We start from the raw sequence: 26,758 nt of genomic DNA on the forward strand, positions 1-26,758 counted from the left end.
TCTTAATGATTTACTTAAATAGGTATATCTGCAGGCATAATATATACATATAGAATAACATTTCTTATGTAAACCTTTAACCCTATCGATAGGTTAATCAGTCATTAAAGCAGAAAAGAAGTGGTAGCAAGAACCACTCAAGATAGACCATTTTATTTGTTCTTATCGTCTTTTGTATTTAATATGTGTATTTGAATGAGACAAATGGTGTAGGAATCCACAGTTCTACATTTGAACAAATGCCGAAGCTAAACAGGGTAGACTCAGCTCTAGAAAGTGTCCTGGGATTCTGGCTCTGCAAAGTAGAAGTCTGAGTTGAGCTGCCGCCTTCAAACATTTTGTATACATTTAACTTCTAGAATAAAGTGGAGGTGAAAGGTTGTTAGAAACGGCAGTGGAGTAAAAATGTAATATTTTGGATTTTAAATCCCAAACAAGCAAAAAAAAGTTTGTGAAAATATCAGAGGTAATTAGAAACAAATGTCAAAGGAGATGTAGTATTGGTGGTAGTGTCATCCTAAATAATGAACGGCGGCACTCTAAAAGGAAAAGATATTTATATGGGAATATGCAGCACAATGGGAATATCCATGCCATAGTAAAGTATGTGCTCATTCTGAGAAGTAAAGATGGAGATTTTTAAAGGAAAAATGAGGAGGACTACAAAATTGTTTTGAAATGATTATCTTTGGCTACAAAGATCAATAACAAGGGTGACGCTGGTCCGAGATTGGACAGACAGCTGCTGGTCAGATGTCCTTGCAGAAGTATTCTTTGTGTTAGGTTGTAGTGGCCACTGTGCAAGGTTGTGGATCTTATAGAGTCTTTGTGATAGTTTTTGTTATCAGGCATACACCCTCTCTTCCTGGCCTTCCCCAGCTGTATTTGTCAGGGATTTTCTAACATTAATGACTCCGTTTTGATTTTGACTATTTTCACAGCAGCAATTCAAAACATATTCAGGAAACACATACTGATATCAGGAACACGTTGAAAGAGATTTAATTGCATTTTGTGGAAAAGTTTTATACAGTAATAATAATATACTAACGTAATAAAATAGCAATAACAATTTTTATTGCTGTTGGATGATTGCACACCAAATAGATCATAGATAAATGTGCCCTTAGAACAAATGTTTTAAGCAATCATTGACTTATCCTAGCAGCAATGATTGGCACCCATGACAGAGCAACCAGGTGATGCTAAAAATCTCAATTTTAGTTCTGATGAAAGGTCCAAGCCAGGAATTATATGTAGAGTAAGAGAATATACTCAAATGAACACCAATAATAGAAGCGAATTTCCTTGCTAATCAAATTTTACCTATCTGCAAGTAAATCATCTTCCATTTTGTATAGTACATGTAGTTCCCATTTACATTATTTTAGTCCTTACAGTAGCATAACAGGTAGGTATAAGTCAAAGTAGGAAATGGAGAGAAATTTAAATGTTTTGACCCGGTAATCCTGTAAATCATTAAGTAGCAGACTTAAGACCTTTTCCTATGCTTACCAATTGCAAGTACAGTGATAGGATTGTGCTAAATAAATCACTGCTGCTTCTGTCATTCATTCATTCACTTGTGTGTTCAACAATAAATGGCATGGACAAAATGCACAAAAAATTTTAAGCATAGATAGTGAATAAATCAGTAGTTTATGTGATATAGGCAAAACTCAGATATGTGTTAAGTACAGATGAGTAAGCAAGTAGCTTGCTAAACATGGCAGAATTCATAAGATATATTAAATAGCATGCTAGTAACCTGCCAGGCATATCAAAGATAGAAATATGTAACAAACAAGAGTGTTGCTTATACATAGAGATGGAAAGAACAAATTATTCTCATGTCACCTCTAGGTAAACAACTGTCATCCCAAAATATGGTCACCCATTGGTGATACCAGTATCATTGCATTCTGACTCCACATGTGCTGTACCTACGAAAGGCTGATGAAACACACGACTGTTGAGCTGGCTAGTTGGAAAGCCCCGCTGAGGTCAGGTATACTATACCTTGTATCCTTGTTATGGAGCAAGTGTGTGCCACTGGCACAGGAGATTAGTTTGGTCTGCAGGCCTGCAAACCTCAACTCTGGTCTTGGTAACTTCATTACACTATGGCAAATGCATGAACATTGTGTAAGTCAGAATTGGGGTAGTGCAATCCTTTTACCATGCTTGCGCATATTCAAAATGTGTTAATTGCCCCATATGGTTTCCCTCTTCTATCACTTGTGTTTTAAATTGATTTAATAAATCTTGTGATTAGAGCATTTGAATTTAGTCAGTGCAGTTTTCTGTCTGAGACTACTGGAATATCTTGCCTGGTGGTGAGCTAAAAGGCTACTATTGGATCAAGACAAATTCCCAAATGAAACCCAATTAAAACAGCTGTGTCATACTCACTCATATATTCTTTTCAATCCTTTTGACCACTTTAATTTTAAGGAAACCATGCAGACTTAGGGGAAGAGATTGCCTCCTCCCTAAACTAAGATTTATTTATCATGTTTAGTGATTTAGATCAAAGGTGAAGGAAACAAGAAACTCTGTGTGTGAGACTTTCAATTCAATTACATTTTTTGACAACCTGACTGAATAACTAAAAGTCTAAATGTCTTTGTTAGTATTTTTTAAATGCCCTAACACATAACTAAGCTATCAGGAACATCTGAATAAGTGTAAAAGGAGGATTAAAAGAGAAAGGGTGTTAGTTAACAAATTAATTAGGAATTATTTTTGGGGGGAGTTTTCTAAGGTAGCCAGTGCTGGTGAAATACTAACTGGATGACAAACAAAGAAAAAAATAGGATTTATGCTGCCAGAAGTATGAAGTGTTCTAAATAAATGCTCCTTTCGACACACATTATTCTGTCAACTTCTAGTCTTATTTTAAAGTAGTAAATGTATAAGGAAATTATGAGATCATGGCAAGGAAAATTTTCCATTTGTAAAGAGTAGAACTGGACCCACGTAAGGGTTTCGGTTATGTTCTCCTTTTACCCTGTCACTGCTTATACCTGTTAAGTTGTTCCTGGAGCAGATCTAATCTTTGTTCCACTTCCCCATAGGTGAGGTCACTTTCGGTTTCAGAGATACCCCAGGCAGCTCGCTGAAGTGCAGATGGACTGGAGTCTTCAGGCTGGGGATGTGCATTTTCTCGTTCCCAGCTTCGCATGTCAGTGATATCTGTGGAAAATAGTGAGATGGATGTCAACCCTCTTAGGTGCCCCTTTGCGTCAATAACACACAGATATCCACAAGACAAGCTGGAAAGGGATCAGAGTATAATCTGAGAGGCAGAGAACCAAAAGTATTCAGTGATGTGTCCAGGGGCCACGGCCAATTGGTAGCAGGGTCCCACTTTCACCCTGCTGGCGCTACCTCCCATATGCTTTTCCATGTGAACAAAAACATGTAGCAGGTGCTGAGTATTGATTAGGATTTTGTTTTTTTTCTGTTTGTGCTAGGAGAAGATAAGCACAGCAGAACCAAAACTGATTAGAGAGCAATGAGTCTGTTTTGTTTGCACCAAATTATCTAGGGTTTAAGATTTTTAGGGCTCTTTCCCACAGGATAACTTGCATATGTTATGACTTAGAGTGGGCCCAAGAAGAGAGCCTTAGAGAAGTGCTGACCTTCAGGGTGATTCCCTTTGGCCAACCCAATTCAAATAGAGCCAAGAAGCCATAAGCCATGAAAACTGGGAAGAATCTTACACGTCCCCTCGTCGCCAGCTACTGTTTCATGTTTTTAGGTTTTCTTGTAGCCGCTTCTGTGCTGCCCTTTACCATAATTATATTGCTTTCTAGTATGTTTTCCTGTGGCTCTTTATTTTAAATATTGCTATGTTACTCTACTTTAAGATAAACTATTTGTTCAAGTCTACTATTTAAAATGTTCTAAGTATCTATTATGGGCCAGATAACTTGGTAAATATGGAGGAACTAAAGACAAAGGAGACCATAGATCCTGAACTTGAAGAATTCAGTCTAGCAGGGTTGTGATCACTTTTCATACAGAGATCCATTTTTCTGAACTTCTTTTAATTTCCTGTTTCTCCTACAATCTATATTTTAAGCTGTCAATATTTGGGGGCAAATATGTCCTTTCCCTCTTATTTTTGTCTATATTTTAGATGTTTTGCTGCTCTTTTAACCTCTAAGAATGATTAACAGTTTGGAAAATAAAACTTATGAAAAAATAGACTGGAGCTGGGAATTGACTTTGGAGATGAAGGAGAAACATTGTCTTCACTGGGAGGGCTAGTAGGAAGGAAGGACTATCTAAAGCTGGTATTCATTTTCGCATAGAAAGAGACTTGAATTACAGAAAGTGATTTTGGTTTGATAGAAAGACTTAAAAAAACTTGACAAGTATCTATGATTAAACACTGAGAAAAGTTATTATGTAAAGTTATGGAATTCTTGGCTATTTAAAAAAATTGGATAGAAAGTAACTGAATTGGGCAGGATTAGCTATGATTTTAGAAATAGGAAACAAAACCATTGGACTTCTCAAAGCTCCTTCCTTTCTTGCAGTTTCTCTAAGGGTAGTTTAAATGTATCCCCTTTCTCCAAGTAGAAGACAGACATGTCTGTATTCTTTCTTCATGGTTTTCCTCTCACTCATTATCTTTTATCACTGAATATACAGAAATTTCTCAAATGAGATGCCTATAATTTCTGCCTCAACAGGGTGAGGCTTGACAAAGGAATTAGCATATCCAAAGTCAACATTAGAAAAATATAGGATCAGAGTTCCTTCTTCTGCAGAAATGGCTAACAGACCTCAGAGGGCTTGCTATGAATTCCAGAAAGACTCTTCCTGACTACGGCTTTGTTACTATAGGGATCCTGGGTTCGTTGTTATTTAAAGTGGCAGTTTATCATTTCTTCTGATATTTTATGAAACATGGCAAAATATAAGTGAAACAAAAAAGATACTGCTGGGGTTTTAAGTCACTTATTGCAGATCTTCACTGAGAACTATGATTTGTTATTCACAGACATTTGAACCTATTTAAAATGCAAAACAATAATATCTTAGCAAACTGGATTTTGAAGATTGGGCCAGTAATGCTAAGCAAACTTCCAGAATACCTATATAAATGGTCTGGTGATGCTGATGCTTGTCTCTGTCTAGTCTGCTGCTAGCCAGTTAATGTAGGAATCTTCCTTTCGAGAAGGCAAGAACTGATAAGACTGAAGTTACATGTTATGCTCACGAACGTTTTGAGCCAAGAAAGCTTACAGAATTTCTGCCTATGTTTAACAGCTCTCTTCTTTCCAAATCATATATAATAAATTGGTTTTTAAATGACAATGGTGAATCACATGCAATAAATTACGGAGGATTATATTTTTTCTTCAGGGCTCAAGAAAAAATAATTACCTTATCAGAAATGAATGAAATGTATATCTTAGAGGCTTTCTTGATTATAATTTACTCTTTAATTAAAATCCGAAGATACGTAATTAGCTTGTTTTAACAGCAGTGTAAAAAATGAGGAGTTCAAAGGGGAAATTCTGGTTAGTGGTCGTAATCAAATGAACATCCTTGTAGACACTTTCTAAATATAGCTTGGAAAGAATCTGCACTTGGTTGCCTTGGAAAATGTTGCTATAGTTGCAAGACACATTTCTGGAAATGGATGAACAGAAAGTAAACTTTCACTTTGCTCTGAGTAGACAATTTTCCTAGAGTCAACTTTTGGCCTCAATCTTAGTAGGAACAGAGTCCATTTAATTTGTTCTCTTTTCATTTTAGTTTTGCCTAAATGTGCTCCTCTGTTGGATACAGCATCACAAATGTTAGGAATATGAGTGAGTGAAATTTCCTATTGATGGTGGAAGTAAAATTTGCGGAGGTTTAGTAGTTTGAACTGCAGCAGCGACAAGTCACATGTTACGTATTAATGCAGTATGTCATCTTAAAAATCATTAGGGAATGAAATTTGCAGTGAATGAAGTTTTAGAATTCCCCATTGATTAAAGATATTAATTAGCCAGGCTAACCATGTGTCACACTGATTGAAACTATATGACATCAATTCAATTGACATGTATATTTAGCTATACATTTTCAAGATAATTATTTGAATAGGGATTGCCCTGTACATTTTTAACAATTAGAATATGTAGATATTAAATTTGTTAGAATATTGTTTTTTGTGTATATGTCCAATTAAAGATAATTGGAAGGTGTAGCAAAGAAAAGTATATGAGGAAGGGCATGAAAATTCACTGTCAGTGAGAGTCATTATAAAGTCAGAAAATCCCCAAATTATATGTTTAATAATGTGCCACTTGAGACTCTAAAACTCAAGAGGAAAACAACAAGCATTTTTATTAGGTTTACATTATGTTGATCTTTGGAGATGGTAGAGATGGTTCAGCAAGCTCTTCAGAACTCGTGACTTCCATGATACAACTTGTATCTATTTTTAGCACTTCCCAGAATCCATTTTCATAAATAACTAAAATGGGACATTTGGTAATCACATTTAATATTCCATTCTTCCATTGTGATAAATGAGGTACTATTTTCACTCACTTCATCAAGATTTTAGATTGTTCAGAGAACACTTGCATATATTCTTAGCTTACTTCAATGTGGGGTCATGAAAAAAGTAGATGTTACATGATAGGGATAGCAACTCTGGAAAAATATAAAGCCTAAGTATCCTAGATTTAATAAAAGCTTTGTGGTTGAATATGGTACTTTGGAATAATGATGATAAGTAATATTTACTTACTCTGTACTAATGTACTAATTTTGCTATCCTACCAGGCCTAGAACATCCTATTTTTCCTTTTTTTAATATTCTTTTGATGCTTTGTTATGCCTTCCTAAACTTTATATTTTTATACATCCAAGGATATACAAATTATTAAAACTTAAAAAATAAAACCTGTGAGAAAATACTAACAGTTGAAGATTTTATTTCAGAAAAAGTAATTTACATGTTATCTTAATAACTATAACCTCATTGGTTAGATAATATTATTCCTCTTTTAAAGATGCATAAGCTGAGTCTTGGTGGGTTTGGTCAAATCATTTACCCAAAGACATAAAGGGAGCAAGTGGCAGAGCTGCACTTGGAACCCAAGCAGTCGTTACTGGTAAGACTTACTAGCTAGATCTAAAGATCTCGCCTCTGATATGCTAAAATAGTTGTTCTTCCATGTAAGAGTTCTTTAAATTTTCCTGAATTTCTCATTTTTTAGCATGAAATCTGTATCTACTAATCAAGCATTATTACCCAAATCGTGCACATTTTCTACAACAAAATCTGTACATTTGGGTATTCCTTTTGGAAATAAAAATAAAAGTAAAATAAAGATCAGAGTTTATTTCAGGGCATTTCTCCACTCTTTCTCATATTCTCTGCAAAATTAAATTTTGGTTGGCATGTATTATAGTGTGATTGCATTGGCCTTTCATACTATAATATTATAGGGTTGGGGGTGAGAATTGGGTACAGAAGATACATATAATGAACCAATTGATTAGCTGTCTTAAAATATTCATTGATCCTCTCTCCCCATTGAAATTACTACAACAGACTTTCCCATAGTTTTCTACTTGACATTATATTAAGTCTGGTTGGTCACAAAAACCTCTCACGCTATAAGTGTTTGGGAATAATTACCGCTTGTTTTAGAATAGCGCAAACACTTCATAGATAATCTGAAATCTGAACGCTTCGTGAACATTTCATGAAGTTGAAAACGATTCGATTAACATGTGTCAGTACAGTTCTTAATTTGTAAAAAGTCATCATTTTGTGATTAGCACTGAAGAGAGACCACCTGATGTCTAACTCTGAATTACCTTTGCAAGAGTGACTTCTTTTATCTATGTGCATTCTTCCTGAGGTGGGCACTGTTTCTTCAAAATCGAGCCCAGATGCTTTCCCTATTCCTGGAGAAGAATCTACTATTCCTGAGAAGAGCGGCTTTTGTTCATCATCAATGGAGGAGATGAAAGATGACGATCTGCTTTTTTTCTCTTCAAAGTGTCTCCTGGAACTCTGATAATGTCTTATGGTATCTGCAGAGTCTTCAGGATCATTTGTACTGTTTTCTTTGCCAAAATATATCAAAGAAAAGTTATTTTATAGCAGATAATTAAATGTGAGACTGTATGCATATTACACTACCTAGCTATATATAAACTAGCTTTTTCCTATTGAAAATGTAGCTACTTGGATACTTAATGTTTTAAATTCAAGGGTTATTAGATTATCTTAGTGAAATAAAGTATTCATTTCAAAATTAAAAGAATATTTACAATAGTAATAATGTTTATGTCTCAGAGGAAAACTGTATGATAACTTACACAGTTTTTTATATGTTCAACAGTTATTTGTATTCTGAGAAACTGGTACACTCTTTCTTTAGGGAAATGAAAAAGACAAGGGAAAATGTGTCCCAATTTTAAAATATCACCACTATGCAACTTATTATTTGTTTATTTTTAACCTGCATGCCTTATTATCTGTTTTAGCTGCTCATGCATTGCAAAGGTCAAAATTGGAAGCCTCCTTGTAGTAAAAGACTGGCAGGCTGAATTTCAACCTTAGTCTGATTCATGTAATGGCCTTGGCATTCCAGGCAGTTTGGTTGTGTAGCATAATGCAAAGAATACAGTAATTAAGGTAGGTTTTACCTAATTACATTAAAGCTGGTAGTGCATATTGGCTGTTTTATACTGAAATGTCAGGATAATTTCAGTCCTGAAGGTTGTGTTAGAACATATTTCAGCAGGAAAAACTCAAAGAGACAAATCCCAGAACTTGTTTCTATTAGTGTCCTGGGGAGACAGTATAATTCTCCATCTGGTTTCTGCTAATAACTAACCAACAAAACTCCAGAAGGTATATCGTTTTCTGGAGAAATGGTGAAGACAGTGTCTCCATCCGCTGTACGCCTCAGTGTGCTTACTTGGTTATTTATAGAAGGCCAAATGAACCGATGGAAGGCCACGCCAGAGAAACTTCCAACTGTTTTTAAAAATTCCCATATGGCAGAGAAATTCAACAAAGATTTTTTCCCTTTATTTTTTTAAATCATAATTTAAAATATGAAAAGTCAGAAAGCAGCCCAAGGTAAAAGCAGATAGAGTTTAAAAATCAGTTTTATGTGAAATTGTTATTGAGGAGCTCATGTTCTGTCAATTAAAATTAAGTCTAGCAAAAGCAGATTGCTTATTTTCTTTAAGGTTTCATGCTTGCTCAGTGTCTTCATCATTACTGAGAAAGCCACAGACCTTTCCGATCTCCAACATTACAGACATCATTGTTTACTTACTGTTACTTGTATATCCCTACTCAATCACTAATCTAATTGGTTGTAAATATTCAGATCAAATCTTCTTACAAAAAGCTTTTTCTCTTCAGTGTCATTGGCACAGACCTCCTTAAACCTCTAAAATTCCATCTTGCCATCTTCTTCCCAACTTTCTTTGTTTTTAACTTCTCCTCTTCTCTAAAGCCCTCTGAAAATTTGATCAACATTCTCTACTTTTTGAACATATCATTTTATTCCTCAAAAAATAATAGTTATAAAGTTTAGGCTAGTAAATGTGAAAAAAAGGAACATTTCATTTTTCTAAATTATCCTCATACCTGCTTAGTGAATTGCACCAGTTTGCTCTTCCTGAGTAAACCTTTTTGTAGTCCCTGACTTGGGAACCAGAGATATTTGAATGAGTTCAGGCCTCCTATTGTTCTCAAAAATGATTTTAATTTCTATACTTTTGTGGAGTGTTTTCCCATCTGCATCAAATGCAAGCTGAATTAACTATTAATTCATCTGCCTCCATTCAAAGTCTGGATAATGCTAACATGGATATTTGTAATGAATGTACATCACAAATTAATAAACCATCTTGTATCTTTGGCTGGAGAGGTCTTGGGGAATCCTTACACATGGTAGAATGTTCTGTTCTACCTACCATGCTGGGCTTCAGTCTTAGTTTACTAACTTATGACTTCATTTTGGATGCTCGTGAACAAGATTCACCAGTTAACATACATTGTTAGTTGAATTATAACTTGCTGATTTCACCTTGGACATGTGTTTACAAAATGTGGTCAGTGAGGAATTACTATCATTTAGTCGTATAGTAAAATGGAGAAAATTACTTCGTATACATAGGACAGAATTCTTTAGCAAAAATTTCTGGTAAAAGCAGAATCAGGTAAAAGAAGAAGACAAAAATTTGATGTCCTTGAATTTTCCCCATTGGTAAGGAGAAAAAAAAAACCCCACCTTTATTTCTGTATTCGTTGCTGCTGAACTATCACCCAAACCATATGAACAATTTCTTTGATACAACCCCACTGAAACAACATTTTTTCACTCCATACTAGATAAATTAAAGCTTCATTTTCTGTCACATAAAATGAAAGTTGAAATGACAATCTATTTGTAGGTTAAAAATGGAAACTGTTCAGGCTTTGGCTGGAAAATTGGCTGATGTAATATGTACATGAAATTGGGCAGCTGAAATGCATTATAATTAGCCTCCAGGTACTTCTAAATTTTGATGGGCTGTACTATTTTTGCCTTTTTCCAGTTAAACTGAATTATTTGATAGACGTTAAATAGTATCAGGTACTATTTTTTTCTTAATTCTATTTATATTCTATGTAGAAATAATATTCTAAGGAAGGGCAGTTATCTGTTTGCATAATCTTTCCTGTTACCATCATTTTATACAAAGAAAAAGCCATGTCTGTTTAATTAAACCACAAATTTGCCTCTGATTCAGAAGACGCAAAACCTTTTTTTTCTCCCTTGCTTCTCTAGGCGAACAGTTCATCTCCTCCTCTTTTTTCACAGAACACAATTCTCAAGCATTTGTGACTCGTAGTACAAGTGTCTCTCTGAGTTTAGAATGAATTCAAGAGCATAGAATAAGTGTCCTAATGGAATGGCTGACCCATTTATCTTAAGAATGATAACATAAAATCGTTCCTTTCAAAAAACCTGGAATAAATATTCTTGCTCACTCCGTCTTTTATGGAGTCTTTCTCTCAGTTTACCATTTTTATTTGTCAGACCCCACAGGGAGACCTAAGCTTTGGTCAAAGACAAGCATTTAAGGTACTCTCTCAGCATTTGCGTTTTAGATTTCCCACAGGTGACAATTTAGAAATAAGTTGAGCAATTCCCAGCCAAATGCCATGAAAAAAGCATTACATTGGAAAATTGGAGTCTAAAATAAGTATTTTTTCATTTAAGATCACACACTTTAGCCTTCCTATAGCTCTAAAGGATATTGAAAGGGGTCTAGATGAATATGTTTTATACAAATACAAAAATTAACAATTTTATAAATTAAAATAAAGAAAAGATGGATATTGGTTTAAAGGTAAAAAGTTTCAGACATGCAAAATGAATAAACTCTGGAGCATTATTCTACAGTATGGTAACTATAGTAAATGTATTATATACTTGAAAGTTGTTAAGAGATTAGATCTTAAATGTTCTCTCCCCCCCCGCAACACACACAGTTAACTATGTGAGTGATGAGTGTGTTAAATTAGCTTAAATATGGTAATCATTTCATAATGTATACAAATATGAAAAAAATCACTTTATATACCATAAATAGGTACAACTTTTACATGTTAATTATACCTCAATAAAACTTGAAAAGATCAAAAGATACTTTTATAGATCACTAAAATGGATTTCAAAAGCTAATCATTGTTATTGAAGAAGATATTTCAAAGACATACCAAAGTATAATACCAATATATTTAAATAATCTAATAAAACCAGAATAGAATTATCACTCTTCTATAGAAATAAGTTCATCACTGAATACATTAATCCCTTCAATAATTTTCATAGGATTATTTTATTTTGGAGAAACACTTTTAAAACTTATTGGCTTTTGGATGGCAATGGAAAATCACTAAACCAGTATTACAAAGTGATAGTGTTTATTGCTATCCTTTGAAATACAAAATGTAATGAGTTCAAGACACTTCCACTCTATTTTCTGGAACATTGGATTTTTCCTGTTGAGCATATATTGAAGAGATCATTTTAATAAAATTATATGGATAGGGAAATGAGTAAAGTTTTCTTCCCTACTCTTAGTATGTGTGTATCTCTTGAAAAGCATTCTTGTTTGTCATCATGCATGCAGAACCATTTATGTCCAATCTTTCACCTTGATTTCCATCTCTTCGGTTGTTACAGGCACATCTTTAACACTGTTTGAATGTTTTACTCTGGTGGCTTTTTTTGTTTTGTTTTGTTTGTCTTTTTTGTTTTGTTTTGTTTTTCATGTTTGGCAGTTTGTTCTTTACAATGGAGCATATTGTGATAATCTATTAGCAAAAGGAAGAGGATCTTTGGAGCGCTGATAATTGTTTCTTAGCTTTTGGAAATCAAGAGAGTAAGAATATTTCCAGGTTAGGAAGGACAAGCTCAGCATTCTGTAACTTCACAGGTCAATGTCCCTTTTGCTAAGAAAAATTATTTTCTTTCTGACGCAATGATTTTTTTCAAGTCCTATATAATTGAGGCTACTTGCTAACTTTATTCTTGAACATTATCTTTATACTTTTGGAAAAGGAAGTAGGAAAAGGTATAGAGAAGGGATATTTGGAAGAGTGGGTTCAGATACTTCCGCAGAGTTCTGATGAGGAACGGGAAGCAAAGGAATAAATGCCAAATCTGTTGTTCTGGGAGAGGTGACCTCAGGTGACATCAATGCTTTAGTTAAAATATATACCAACAGGATTTCTCTTAAAATGTATAACATCAGCAAGAACTAATTTTCACAATGTTTGAGGCGTCTCCACACAATAAAACCAATAGAGTAAAAAGTTTCCTATTCCAGGTCCTCTTTTTTTCTACTCACTACTTGGTACAAAATAGTAAAAATAATTTCTTCAGAATTCTTTAGAAACACTTATTTTTTTCTGCTAAATTAACTAGAAAATATAATGAAGATTGAAGAGGGTAAGTATGCAGACACTAACTACAATTCAGAAGGAATATCTATTTGTCTTCTTGTTAGCCAATGAAGAATTTTCTCTAAAATGTTAAGACAAACTTTTGAGACTAAAGTAGAAATAAACATGAAAAAACTCAGGGCGCTTAGCACACAGTGGGTACTCAACGACAATGGACTCCAAATGAATGGGTGATTGTTTGCACCTAGTTACACTGCTGCCCTCATTGGATTATTCTCTGCCAAAAGGTCACCTCCTAATTAACCATTAGTAGCCACTTTGATACTGTATTTTCTGTCAACAGAAAGCATTGAGCAGAACACTGCAAATATTTGGTCTTATAAGCTCTGTAAGTAAACATACATAAATGTATGTGTGTAGTGTATAATGGCACATTATATATATACACACACACATACACACATATTTATATATTTTATAATATATAAATTATGTATACACATATGTATATTTATATATCCTGTGCCATTATATATGCTATTTTTACAAATATACCCTGTATTTTATACAACGTACACAACACAAAATTTTAGAAGAATTATTACTTCTATGACCTAATGGATCTGGCTCACACTGGAGTAGGCACAGTTCAACTTTTAAGACCATGTAAATAGAGATGATTTTTCAGCATTTTTTTCATTTACTTCTCTTCTGCCCAGCCACCTTAACAATGCTCATGGCCACTGAGCAGGTCATTGAAGCATCATTTTTATTCTTCACTTTCTGTAATAATATTTTACTTCCATCTCAGGAGCTGTAGCACTTCTTCCTACAATGAACATTGTCATATTGGGGAGGTCCTGGGCACCTCCATGCCAGAATTTTAGGAAGAAAAGATAACTACTTGAAGATACCTTTAAAAATACAGGGTGCTCTCAAATTTCTACCTGCACTTATAAGTCTCTCCTGTAGGGAAGTGGGATTTTTCCTTAGAAAAAAAAAAATGTACAGCTCATGAGAACAAGCCACCCTCATCGACAAATTCATTATGTATTCAATATAAGTATATATTTTGTTTTTCAGCTTTCCAGAGGTTCTACATATTTCATTAAAAAATTATGTCTTATTCATTGTGAGCTCTTTAGAACCTTGTGAGAGGCAAGACTGGAAGTGAAGTGGCAGGTGGCAGGCAGCAGGTGTGGATTAAAGCCAGTCAAGTTGCATTGTTCCACTCAGTGGGTAGGGAGTGGCAATGCAGGACTCAACCTCTGTCTGCTGCTAGTGCCCAGAAACAGTCTTCTCTCTGATTCTTGATGCCACTGCTGATTTACAGGCAACAGCACTCTTGAATGTCTGCCTTCAAGGTTTCCTTTCATACGAGTAATAAATTAACACTACAAAAATGAATGCATTTCAAGGGAAAATTTCAGTTTCTGTATCCACAAATGGTTCAGCATCAATGATCCCCTGTACTCTGTTCTTTATATTATGTGTATTTTTCTCCTATATGTTGATGTTACATCAATAACTCTATGATGAATGCTCACCTTAAGAGAATTAGATTTGGATGACAGGGACTAAATTGCTTTCAGCAAATTTTATAATTGCCCGCAGCACCCTGGATTCCTAAAGACTTTGGAATAGGCTCTTGGGTTCTGGTTAACTGTGTTTTCACATTGACCAACTCATGGTTACTTACTGGCACAACCAGGAAACATCAAAGAGCTGTAGGCAGAAAATCCCTTAGCACTTACACTTTATATAAAATTGGTCTCATAGACTAAGCCTGTGATTAAAGGGACAGTATTCAAAATCAACAGAAATGTCTAGTTACATGAGAACAGTACAAATTGTGACATTGCTCTCAGGGCCTTATCGGGAGATAAAAACATTAGATAATTTAGCTTAAGAATGAGGAAACTGAGCGAGATTGAAAGGAGATTTAATAAATCTTCGACTATGTGGAGGACATTATTATATTGACCACATTGTTAACCTGTTTTTCATTTCCAGTGAGATAAATATAAGAGCTGAACTTCAGGATAAGGGATTTAGATGAACTCCGTGGAAGAACTGCTTAATAGTAGTGGTTCTGATTTTAGAAAAAGTCACCAAGAAAATAATTAAAGACCTTGCAGAACAAAATTATCAACTATCTATGAGTAATCTATTGTTCTACAGTCAGCCAGAAGAATCAATAATTAGTCCAATTCAACAAATATTTATCAACCATTGTTTGCTAAAGTAATCTACAGTTTGGCAAAGGCAAAGGAAAAAAATATACCAGTAGCCATTGTACAGGGCATATTTTGACAATATTATAAGAAGCAAGTGCTTTGAGAATTCATAGAGAAACAGAAGGTTTACATTTGAGGAGATCAAGAAACAATTCACATTAAATATATCATTGGAGATTGACTTTGTTAATTGAATTTTAGTGGATGCAACTGGTGTGGTATGAATTTGTGTGTGTGTGTGTGTGTGTGTGTGTGTGTGTGTTTTGTTGAGGACAAGGAAGCAAATGAATTAAGGGAATATTATAACCAAAACCACAGAAACAGTGTACATGGTGGAGCGGGCAGTTTGTTTCAACTGAAATGTGGAGCAAGCTAAAGCTAGTAGATGCTCTCCTAGAAAGAGAATTCATTGAGGAGAAAAGAGAGTGAAAAAAAGAACTTGGCATAAGAAGGCAAGATAAGGGAAAATAATAAAAAGAAAGATGCTCAAATTCTATTTCATTTATTCTTTCCACAGATATTTGTTGAGCATCTGCTGTGCAGCAAGCACTAAAACTACAGGGGACCAAATATTTTCCACTTCCACGGAACTTATGATCTAGAGGCAGACAACATTGATTAAATAATGATGCAAATAAACCCAGAAGTACACCTGGAGTAAATGTTGCTGAAGAGATGAACTGATGGGGGAAGGAGTGGAGTGATGGGAGTAGTTAAGGGAAGGATATTAGGAGATAAGACTGAAGAGGTAAGTTAAGACCCACCCTAATAAGGATTAAGGGCATAGGATGTCCTTAGAGGGCTTTGAATATGTGGGTGACATAAACATAACTGCATTTAGAAAAAAAATCAACAGAAGTCCAGTGTGGAATAGATGAAAGAGGGGTAAGTTGCATGTGGGAAGGCAAGTTGGAAGGCTGTTTCAATATTCCAGGTGGCAGATTATGGTAGCTTGGTCCAGAGCTGTGGCTAAGTAGTTGGAGAGAAGTTAACCAAAAGGAGACCTAATTTGAAGACTAAATGGAGATTTATTGGAGGTAGCAATAATAGGACTTGTTGCCAGAGTTGCTGGAGAGGTTGTGAGAAGGTTGGCTCCAAGATATCTGGCTTGTACAATTGATTGAATAGAGTCACCATCTGTAGAGGCATGGGAGTTGAAGAGGAGACAGGTTTCCAGGGTGCACCATGAGTTCAATTTAGGAAATGTTGAGTTAGAGCTGCCTTTGAGATTTCAGGTAGATGATTTTATAGGTGATTGGATGTGTGGGACTGAAGCTCAAGTGGTCTGGGATTAACATGTAAATATGCACATCTCCTATGTGAGGATATAATTAAATGGTGGACATAAATGGGATCACCCTGAGAAACAGTATGATATAGAATGAGAAGAAAAAGGAGCCTAGGACTATGCCTTAAAAGTCTAACAAATTAACACTGGTGTAGAAAATAATAATCTTGAAATTGTCTTCAGTGAGTTCATAAAGGTGGGAGGAAAATAGGAAGATTGAAGTATTACAGACACAAAGAAAAGCGTATGCAAGAAAAAGAAGGGAATTGGTTCATAGTGAAAGATGCACCTATGGGGCCAAATAAGGTAAAGACTAGAATGTTTGTTGGATCAGCATGAGGCAAGAGTGAAAGCTTCTTCAGGAAAACTTTCTCCCATCTGCCAAGAACAGTTAAATGTACACTCATCTGAGCTCCCATTGAGGAATACCTATTCCTGTTACAGAGCCTACTATTTGAGGGTGTGTCTATCTCCCTCTCTAGGGAAGATGAGGGATGTTCTGCACAACTTATTTCTCAGAACATTGAGTAACTGCTTGAAAATGTGAAATGGTAAATGAATATTTTTTGACTATATGAGCAAAGCATAAAGAATAGTCAGAGAGGCAGAAAAACCTGGAGAAAACAAGAAGTGACAAGTGCCACAGAGTCTGAGGATAAGAAGGACTAACTAATGTGGCCTTCATCCATGTCATGCATGCTTGTAGGGCATGTAAGAGGATTGAGCTCTTGGACTGAAATGACAGCCCTCCTTCCAGAACACTGTGCTCAGAACGAATTGACTGTCTTTTAAAAATCAGTCCACTCTACTTCTTAATCTGTGATGTCCTTGTGAATATCAGATGGGTTTGTTGAATGATATCATTGAGAGCTATCAATCAGAAACTGGAAACCAGATCATTAGCTACTGAATAAAGCAAAGGATCTGCCCTTCTAAAGCCTGAGTAAAATTTATTCTTGAAATCAGAAGTATAATGAACATTTAAGTAAGAAGGCTAATTACCACATGCTCTACATTTAAACTTTAGGAATGGAATGAATTACCTTTCTCTCCTTCACTTTCAAATGACAATTTTCTTCTTCGTAGTTTACAGTTGTCTCCTTCCGAATCATTCATGGATTGTGATCGTAGGAGATCAGCCTTTGTTAATGAAACGTGAAGATAAAATGAAAGATTACTCAATTAGAACATAACGTACTATCAGTAAACTACTTACTATTTCATATCGTTTCAACCATCTTGAGACTTAATAATTAGATTGCAGGCAAACAGCTACAATACCCTGCTCAATACTCGTCTCTTAAATATAAAATACACTGATAGAATAATTTTTAGTACTTTCAACATTTGCTGGGGAAATCATAGTGTAGAAGTTATTTATATGTGAAATGTTTAGGGATGATGTCAACATTTAAAGAAAAAATATTTCTTTATGTGGAATGTGTTTTATGCAACTTGGTAAAGTAAAAATAAGAACAATACAGTTGACCCTTGAACAATACAGGCTTCAACTGTGCAGGTTCACTTATACACGAATTTTCTTTTTCCTCTGCTACTCCTGAGACAGCAAGACCAACCATTCCTCTTCCTCCTCCTCCATAGCCTATTAAATATGAAGATGATGAGATGATGATCTTTATGATAATCTACTTCCACTTAATTAATGGTAAATATATTTCCTCATCCTTATGATTTTCTTAATAACATTTTATTTTCCATAGCTTACTTTATTGTAAGAATACATTTTATAAAAATATATAAAATATGTGTTAATTGACTGATTACATTATTGGCAAGACTTCTAATAAATAGTAGGCTATCAGTAATTAAGTTTTTGTGGAGTCAAAAGTTATATGCAGATTTTCAACTATATGAGGGTTGGTGTTCTGAATTCCCATGTTGTTCAAAAGTCAATTGTAGTAATTTAAAGAACTTTGCATAAATTATAGTATGGCAAAGAAAAATGTATAAACTAGTTAAGATTAGCTATGATGTTTAAATGATGTGGTAATTATCATAAGGTTAAATTTCACAACAATAAATATAGGTTAAATTCCATAAACATTACACTTTGAACCCTTTATTATTTTGCTCCCAGATCCTCCTTCTTCCCTCTCTGGTTCACTCTGTTTAATATTGTCTGTCTTGTAAATAAAAATGGAAGCTCCTGTTTATTTGAGTGCTGACTAAACTTTTATATAATGAAGTTATGAGAGGTAGATACTTGCTACTTTTCAAGGCAAAGTCAGAATGGGGTTGGTGACATAAAACTGAGATTGTGACAAATTACTGAATTAAAACCATTACAGAAACGTATGTTCTTAATAACTAGAATCTTTTCCACCTCAATTAAAAAAGATCTTTTCGGTGTTTTAAAAAGAAATAACTATCTGAACTGGTGCATCAGGATATTAAATGGCATCTAGGGGCCCTTAAAATTCCTCTTTCTCTTTTAAGCCTCTCATGGTACTTGGGAATACCTATGACTACAGAAAGTATTAAGTCTACCCCCTCTTACCTAAGTATTGACTTTAGGGTTTTTTTTCCCCCCAGAGAATATATTAGTTAGCATTTAAATACACTGGCAAGTATCAATCACTCAATATTTGATTTCTGATTTAAAAAAGGATTCAGAATTGGAGTGGAGTTGTGAAATTTTGGGGGGAAAGGGATAGAAGAGGAATAGCCTAGTAATAAATTTTGGGTTACAACGTAAGTTTTATAGCCATAGAACAGTAATAGCTCATAAGGGCACATTTTCATAGTAGAAAAGAGTACGGAACATAAGAGCTACACTCGAAGTTCATTCTAGGTTAACTTGCATATACAATTATTTAACTATTATTTCTGTTAAACTACATATTCATTCTACACCATTAAAACCGACAATACTGTAAAACCTGACTAATTTGTACTTCTGTGATTTGGAAATTTTATTAAATAGGAAACTAAACTTGAATGAGGTTAATTTTTCATTACTATTGTGAAGACACTGATTACCAATGTATAGTATAAATAATAGCTGAGAGACTATTCTAACCTCTGTATAAGATAAACTCAAGCAATTTTCAACAGCCTAAAATCACCCATTTCTAGCAAATAATTGGCACAGTATAAACAAAGGCTATTTTAACTCAAGTGTATCACCTAAGGGCTTCTACAAGGTCAAACCTAGTTGAACTACTTCAAATTATTCAACATATTTGAAAGCAATTAAGCTAAATTTCTTTTCTATAATTCAGAAATTTTAATATTCAGCTGGCCTTTCCTTCCAAATATTCAGAATTTGTAAAGTTTTGCTGCAATATTTTGCTTGATTTTTCAGAAGCATTTGTGCAATTCCAGAATAAACTAACATGTCAGAAATGTAAACATAAACAAACAGTTAACATATACCTTTGCACTCTCATGCCTTAGGTTGAAAGTCAACTCTAGGTTTGTTAGAAAGTGATCGGAAAACTCAGGATACATATCCAAAACCTCTAACAAGTCTTCTCGCTGAATCTTATGCAAGTCACAGTATGTGAGTGCTCTTACATCTGCATTAGACTTTCCAGGTTTAGCATAAAGATGAACCATTTCTCCAAATATATCATTTTTTCCTAAGAAAATAAAAAGAAAAAGAGGCTGGGAAAGGGAATCCAAACTAATGTTTTCCTTCTAAAAGTAGAAGGGGATCACTAAACAATTGATCAATCCCTGAAAACCAGACTTGGGGAGCAACGTTCCAGCACCTCAACTAAATGCACACCCTATGTTTGGTGAGTGGAAATTTATCTCTAAGGGTGATTGGTTCTTTTATTTCCTTGTTTTGGTTATTTGGCTAACCATCTAGAATGTAGCAAACATATCTTCAGTCCAGTATGCCCCACTTTGCTAGCAAAGGGTCTTGCCATATAGTATTTTAAAGATACTTTCAGGTAGGTGTACTCTGATTTTTTCAATCTGGGGATATGAGAAAGGCTGCAGTGAGTCAGATTCATGATCTTTCTGTCTCGGGATGGTCTCTGCAGGTGATGCTGAGCAAGGGGTTATGATGGAGCTGTTTCAACACTTAGTGGATTGGTGGAACAATTGGAATGCACCTTGTTTCCTAAAAACCACATTTGAATTTGCCCTTATTAAATATGCCCAACTGCTTAATAAATCTAGTTATATTTTCTCAACATATATAGTCCTGCTTTTTGTTATATGGCCTTTGTTAGGGAAATTTGTCCTTGCTCTTCTGTAAAATCTAGGGTTATTTCAGTGTCTAGCTTCTAACGGGCCTTCCCCATCACCACTGCCTAGCCACATACTACCTGCTTTTCAAGGTCTTATTCCATGACAAGATAAGAACAACAGCAACAGTAACAAATATTTATTGAGGACCAGTAGGTGCCAGGCACTGTGTCAAATGCTTAGGTGCATTGCCTCAATTTATTCCTAAAATAACTTCATGAAGGAATTGCTAATAATTATCCACATTTCATGAATACAGAAAGAGCATTAAAGGGATAAACTGATTAGCCTAACGTCAACTTCTTAGTTGAATGAAGTGGAGAGAGGGAGAGAACAGCCAGAAGTAAATCCCACGCATTGTGACTCCAGAGTCAAAGTTATTGCACACCTGATACTGTGTATCTAATCTCCTTCCAATGACTTCCCTGAATGTCATGGCCACTTAGATTTTTCTGTTTCTGACTATCAAAGTACTTAAAAATTGTACTTGTGGTATATATACTTAATACATACTGATATATTACTTGATTATATAACTTCTAAAGATAATCAATGGCAATGCAAAATAGTACTCTCTTGTATCTATCTTGAAGCTTCTTTTCATTTTTAGAAAAAACTCCTTGAGTATATTATTTTAGATTTTGGTAGACAACTTCAGGTATACCTTACTGTGGAAGCTCTCAAAGACTTTTAAGTAATAAGGTTCTAATTAGTCAAAAAATGCTGTAATATTCTTGTTTCACAAAAGAATTCAACAATGAGAAATCAAACACTGTATCTTAACTATGTAAGAAAAATTGACATTAGAAAGGATACACTAACCACTGTTTAAATAAATTTGTATCAGCCTTCTCAAAATAGGATAAACGATCATAATTTGTAAGGATTTTAGGGGCTTACATGGAAATAGGGACAGAAAAGGAGTAATTTCCTGACATTCTTTATAGTTTTGGTAGCTCAATATAGATATTATTGTTTTTAAAAAAGACCTGAACTGAATTAAGCCTGGACTTTGTATTTCAATTACCAACATGACTATAAATGAGCCAGGAGCTAGCCAGTCCATGGATATGTCTTAGCAACACTCTAAAATTACTACTTGATAAAGCAAGAAAACTTTTTACCTTCTTGTAGAAGCTAGGACTGGCTGATTTGAAGATCGGAAACGCAACAAAGCATCCTCCTTCTCTGGCAACAGAGAAGGACAAACTGACCAGGACAAACTGTCTAGGCCAAATCTAGTGAAAACCTAACTTGATTGTGTGTGGCCTTAAAATGATTTAGAATATGTGTTTATTCTTTGTCAGCTTATTGGTTAGAAAACCAAATTTGGGAAATTAAAAAAAAAACTAATATAATAAAATTATCAAAATATATAAGAAAATCACTTGAACATCTTTATTCATGTATTTGAGTTCTGTGCCGTGCCGTACTCTGGTTCTACACAGCAGCAGGGAAAACAGACAACATCCCTGTCCTATTGGCGATAACTATCATATGTGAACATCAAAAGCTGAGTGACATAAAATCATTGAATTACATGCCCATTATTTAAGTGGAGCTGGATAATCTACAGGGGAAAAAATGCAAATTTTTACAGAAACTAAGGATAGGCGTTATCATAGGGAGAGTGAGGCTTAAACCTACTGGCTGTATGGTAGGAGAAAAGAAGAATTGACTGCACTTCTGCACTTTTCTTTGTTTCTTTTCTCTTCCCCAGTGTCCTAATATTATAAAGAAGTACTACAAGTTCACATGGCCTAAATTTATTTTTTATTTTATTTTATTTATTTATTTTTTTTGAGACGGAGTCTCACTCTGTCGCCCAGGCTGGAGTGCAGTGGCACGATCTTGGCTCACTGCAAGCTCCACCTTCCAGGTTCACACCATTCTCCTGCCTCAGCCTCCCGAATATCTGGGACTACAGGCACCCGCCACCACGCCTGGCTTATTTTTTGTATTTTTAGTAGAGATAGGGTTTCACTGTGTTAGCCAGGATGGTCTCGATCTCCTGACGTCGTGATCCGCACATCTCGACCTCCCAAAGTGCTGGGATTACAGGTGTGAGCCACTGCGCCCGGCCCCTAAATGTATTTTTAAAGAGGCAGATTAAACATGTGCTTTCTTTTGCACCCAAATCAGTTGAAGTTATGACTAATTTAATCCTTCATCACTTCTATCCCTGGTTGTTAGGTTCATAGGTCTATATTAATTACCTAGTTAAGGACTGTATGATTCCATTTAATCTGACACGGCAGGTAAAAGTGCACAGTGAATAAATGAAATTCATCAAAACATAAACCCAGTTCATGACAGGGCTTTGGCACATGCTAGCAAGTATTTCCTATAACACATATATTTTATTTTAAGGTGTTGAGGGATCAAGCATGAAGCTAAGATCTTCTAACATAAAAAAAGAATATGCTTACTATTTTCCTATATTTGGCCTCAAATGTCTAGGTAGCTGCCAAGAACTGAAGAGAATCATCGAAGCATTTACACATCGGAGAAAAAGTGAGACAGTTAAGAAAACATATTTTCTGCAAGGTTAATTTGGTTTGAACTGAATTTTAAATACAGTTTTCAAATTACCCACCACTCTTAAACTGTTCTTATAAATACATACATCAGTCTTTTTTTCCTGATCATTTTAAACTATGCATTATAAGCTAATAACTGAATCTGTCACCATGCACTTCTAAAACACTCACCCAGAATAGCCACCACAATGTCATCTTTGAGAATTTCAATGGAGCCTCTGGATAAGAAATAAAGTGCAGTGAGGACGTCCCCACAGTGAACGAGGGTGTCTCCTGGAGGTGCATGGGTGGTCTTGAACTTCATTGCCAAAGCTCTAAGGCAACCTTTACTTGCCCCCCGAAAGGCTTTGCAGTTTTGCAGCAAGGTCTGGTTGAGATGTAGACAAATGTCTGCTTGTAAGCATTCTGGGAAGCCCTTTAGGACCTGAAGAAAAAAAGAAAGAGTTTCATACTACCAGCCTTCTGGGTGTCTCCGCCTGAAATACAGTCAATTTCTTGCTCACAGAACTGCAGGTGTAGTCATTGTCACGCAGGAGTTCCTACAACTCTTCTACCTCGCCTACCTCTTAATGAATACTTGGTTTGCTAAACATGTCAAAATTTTTAACTCAAATACTTGTTCTCTGAATTAACTGCAGGCATTCAGACTCAATACAAATGCTGTCTCATTAAAATATAATGCCTACAACTTTTCACACTGCTTCTCTTTCCCTGCATTATGTTATGTGGCATACTGTGCACAGATATAATGCAATGTGACAATTAATAAGACATAACTAATGAAAGGTGGTACAACTAGAAAGACAATCAACCTTTTGAAAGAATCTCAAGTCAATTTAGGTTGCCATTTCTGGTATACATCTAAGTTATAATTAGTAAAAATGTTGACCCTGAAATAGCCATGGTATTTGTAAATGTCATATACCATAGTGTGCTATTAGTTTACAGTATTTGAAATATTTATGTCTCATATGCACATTATTAATACTAAATATTTTGATAAGCACTGAAAATAGAGAAAAGCAAGGAGGACAGCAAAAACACTTTAAAAGTGTAGTCCAATATTCAGAAATGGAAATTGCACCAAAATTTGCAGTGCATACATAAGCTTCTAAAGTGCTACTGTTTTGACAACCTATTCAGGGGCTAATTTAAAACTTGTTGAACAGATTAAACAATATCTTGTGACAACTGCTACTCAATCTGAACTGAATAAAATTATTTGTTATTTTCATACAATTCTCAATATACAATGGTCCAAACACATTCAACTCTTGCTTATCTGTGTCTTGCTATTTTGGGTGTCGTACGTAGATTTTAATTTTTATATTAATGTTCTGCTACCAGTACAAGCAGACTCATTTAGATATGCTTTGAGGTGGAGGAATGGGACATTATATAGTACAATTTATAGTACAATGATGCAATTTGGGCATTTCCTATCTTTTTGGATCAACCTTGGTATGCCCTCCAATATAGCTAAAAGTAGCCATGAATTGTTTGTAAGGCCAATGCATTTGGCTCACAGAGGAACTTCAAATTAAATCATACGAGAAAAAACATACAATTATTACTATTGTTAAATATTCAGGTAAGCACAAGGCTCCTACTGTGTACAGGATCACTGTGTAATGCAAGTGGTCAGACTGATATGTTATAAAGAGGATCAGTAAGATACCTGAAGCATAATAGTCATGATTTTCTGCTCTGTTTTCTTCACTGTATGAAATCACTCACAGAAATGAATAGGGAGCATTTTAGATGAAAATTCATAGAACTGAATTCTGGTCATGGATTTGCCCCAGGTTGACTCTTGTACAAGTCACTTCATCAATCTGTGTTTCTCTACCGTAGAATGAGAATCTTTGCAATATTGAATTTAGCCATAATTTCAATAAACTACTCTTAAACAATGTGTCAATTGTTAGACACAGCCCATCCAGCTCAGTGTTGCTATAGGAAATCAGGTTTTCATCCTGAAGAGTCTGTATTTCCTTGCTCAGGTCCCAGAAAAATATGTCTCCTTTTGATAAGAGTTTCTGGGCACTCATCTGTAATCTCTCCCCTTAACTGTAGCTGTTGGGCTTGGTCTACATGACTGGACTCCTTCCAGGTTCCCTGCTTGATGGAAGACCTCTCCTACACAATAACTTGCCTAGTCTTTGCCTGTTTCTGCCTCCGGGTGCTGGAGGCCCTTCTTACTCTTTGTTGGAATCTTATATCAACTCAGCTTTTCACATGGAACCAGTTGTCTGGGTCACTGATCCCTTCTACCATTTAAACCACTTCATTGGACTCTTTGGCAACTGATGTAAAACTGGAGTTGAACTAAATTTGGACACAACATGGTAAAATACTGGCCACTTTGCTTGAGGGCCAGCATTTTAGAGTGTTGTGGCCAGATTTAGTTCAACTCCAGTTTGGGGGTTGTATAGAATAAAACACCCTAGTTTATACAGGCCTCTGCATATGAATTACTTCTCCTCTCTGACGGCCACTGCTGTGGTCTCTGAGTAATTCTAAGTAACCCCATGCAGATAAAGATGTATAAAGCATTACACCAAGTAACTAATCAAATATATCCATCTGTCTTTTAAGATTCACCTGTAATAAAGTACATAAAGTCATTTTATATTTCACATGAGGAAGATATTGCTATGATTATAGTAGTTAGCATAAGAATACTGAGCCACTGAGACTGTTTCTGGCATTTTCCCTTAAGTATCCTTAAGTAAAACTTAGTATAGAAGAAAAATTGCGTGTGTGTGTGTGTGTGTGTGTCTGTGTGTGTGCATGCACACATGCCTACATGTGTATTCAGGCATACTTTGAGTTGGAAGAGAGAGGAGATAGAGATGAGATTCTCCATTTCCTTGAATGTGTTATTTGAGCTATGGAATCAGACAGGCTTGATCCAAAGTTCTAGCTCCATCATTTACTAGTTTGACTTTGGTCAAATTACTTAACTTCTCTGAGAATCAGTTTCTTTTTTTGGGAAAATTAAATTAATAACATGTATTTCACAGAGTTGTGGCCACAATTTAAATAAGAATGTGTGTAAACCCTTCGACGCACAAAAAATTTTTAATAGACAATGTACTTTGGACTTCCTCTGTGTTTTTGGTCAGAAATTTATTGTTCCTGAAAAAATTAGTGTATTATTTTTAGTTAGGAATAGAAAACCAAAAATCTATTGTGTTTTCTCTTTGGTCTGCCTGATAGGGTATTCTCCACTAAGTTTTGTGTTCTATTGCCTCAGCAGAGTTTAAATGTTTTGTGCATTATTGCATAACCACTTTAAGAATTCTTTTTCCTTGCATCTCACTATAATTCTTGTTTCCTGTTTCTGGCTTGTTATATGTCCTGCAATACCTGAACTTAGGTTGTCACTGTGAGTAGCCCTAAATCCCTTTTGAAATTAGGTAGTCACTAAAATCAATGTACAGATATGTTCTTGGAATTCCAATAGTTTTAGAATCATCCACAGAGCTTTAAGGATGATTCAGAAAGTTTTTTCTTATTA

At 35.1% G+C, this 26,758-nt stretch overlaps 1 protein-coding gene across 5 annotated transcripts in view; it reads right to left on the reverse strand.

The window, feature by feature from the left end:
* The window catches only part of KCNH7 (potassium voltage-gated channel subfamily H member 7), a 465,762-nt gene that overhangs the window by 6,422 nt on the left and 432,582 nt on the right, over positions 1-26,758 (reverse strand). For 3 of the 5 annotated variants that reach the window (XM_021923671.2, XM_009182333.4, XM_021923673.2), the window contains 5 exons: positions 23,407-23,659; positions 19,871-20,076; positions 17,518-17,614; positions 7,843-8,094; positions 3,027-3,195 (listed from right to left, as the gene is read on the reverse strand). In XM_021923671.2, coding sequence (XP_021779363.1) covers positions 3,027-3,195; positions 7,843-8,094; positions 17,518-17,614; positions 19,871-20,076; positions 23,407-23,659 — 977 coding nt within the window. The remainder of the gene's footprint in view (positions 1-3,026; positions 3,196-7,842; positions 8,095-17,517; positions 17,615-19,870; positions 20,077-23,406; positions 23,660-26,758) is intronic. The other 2 variants (XM_009182334.4, XM_021923672.2) reach the window with 2 other exon arrangements.

This window comes from Papio anubis, chromosome 10 (genome assembly GCF_008728515.1).
Source record: "Papio anubis isolate 15944 chromosome 10, Panubis1.0, whole genome shotgun sequence".
In the NCBI taxonomy this organism is placed as follows: domain Eukaryota; kingdom Metazoa; phylum Chordata; class Mammalia; order Primates; family Cercopithecidae; genus Papio; species Papio anubis.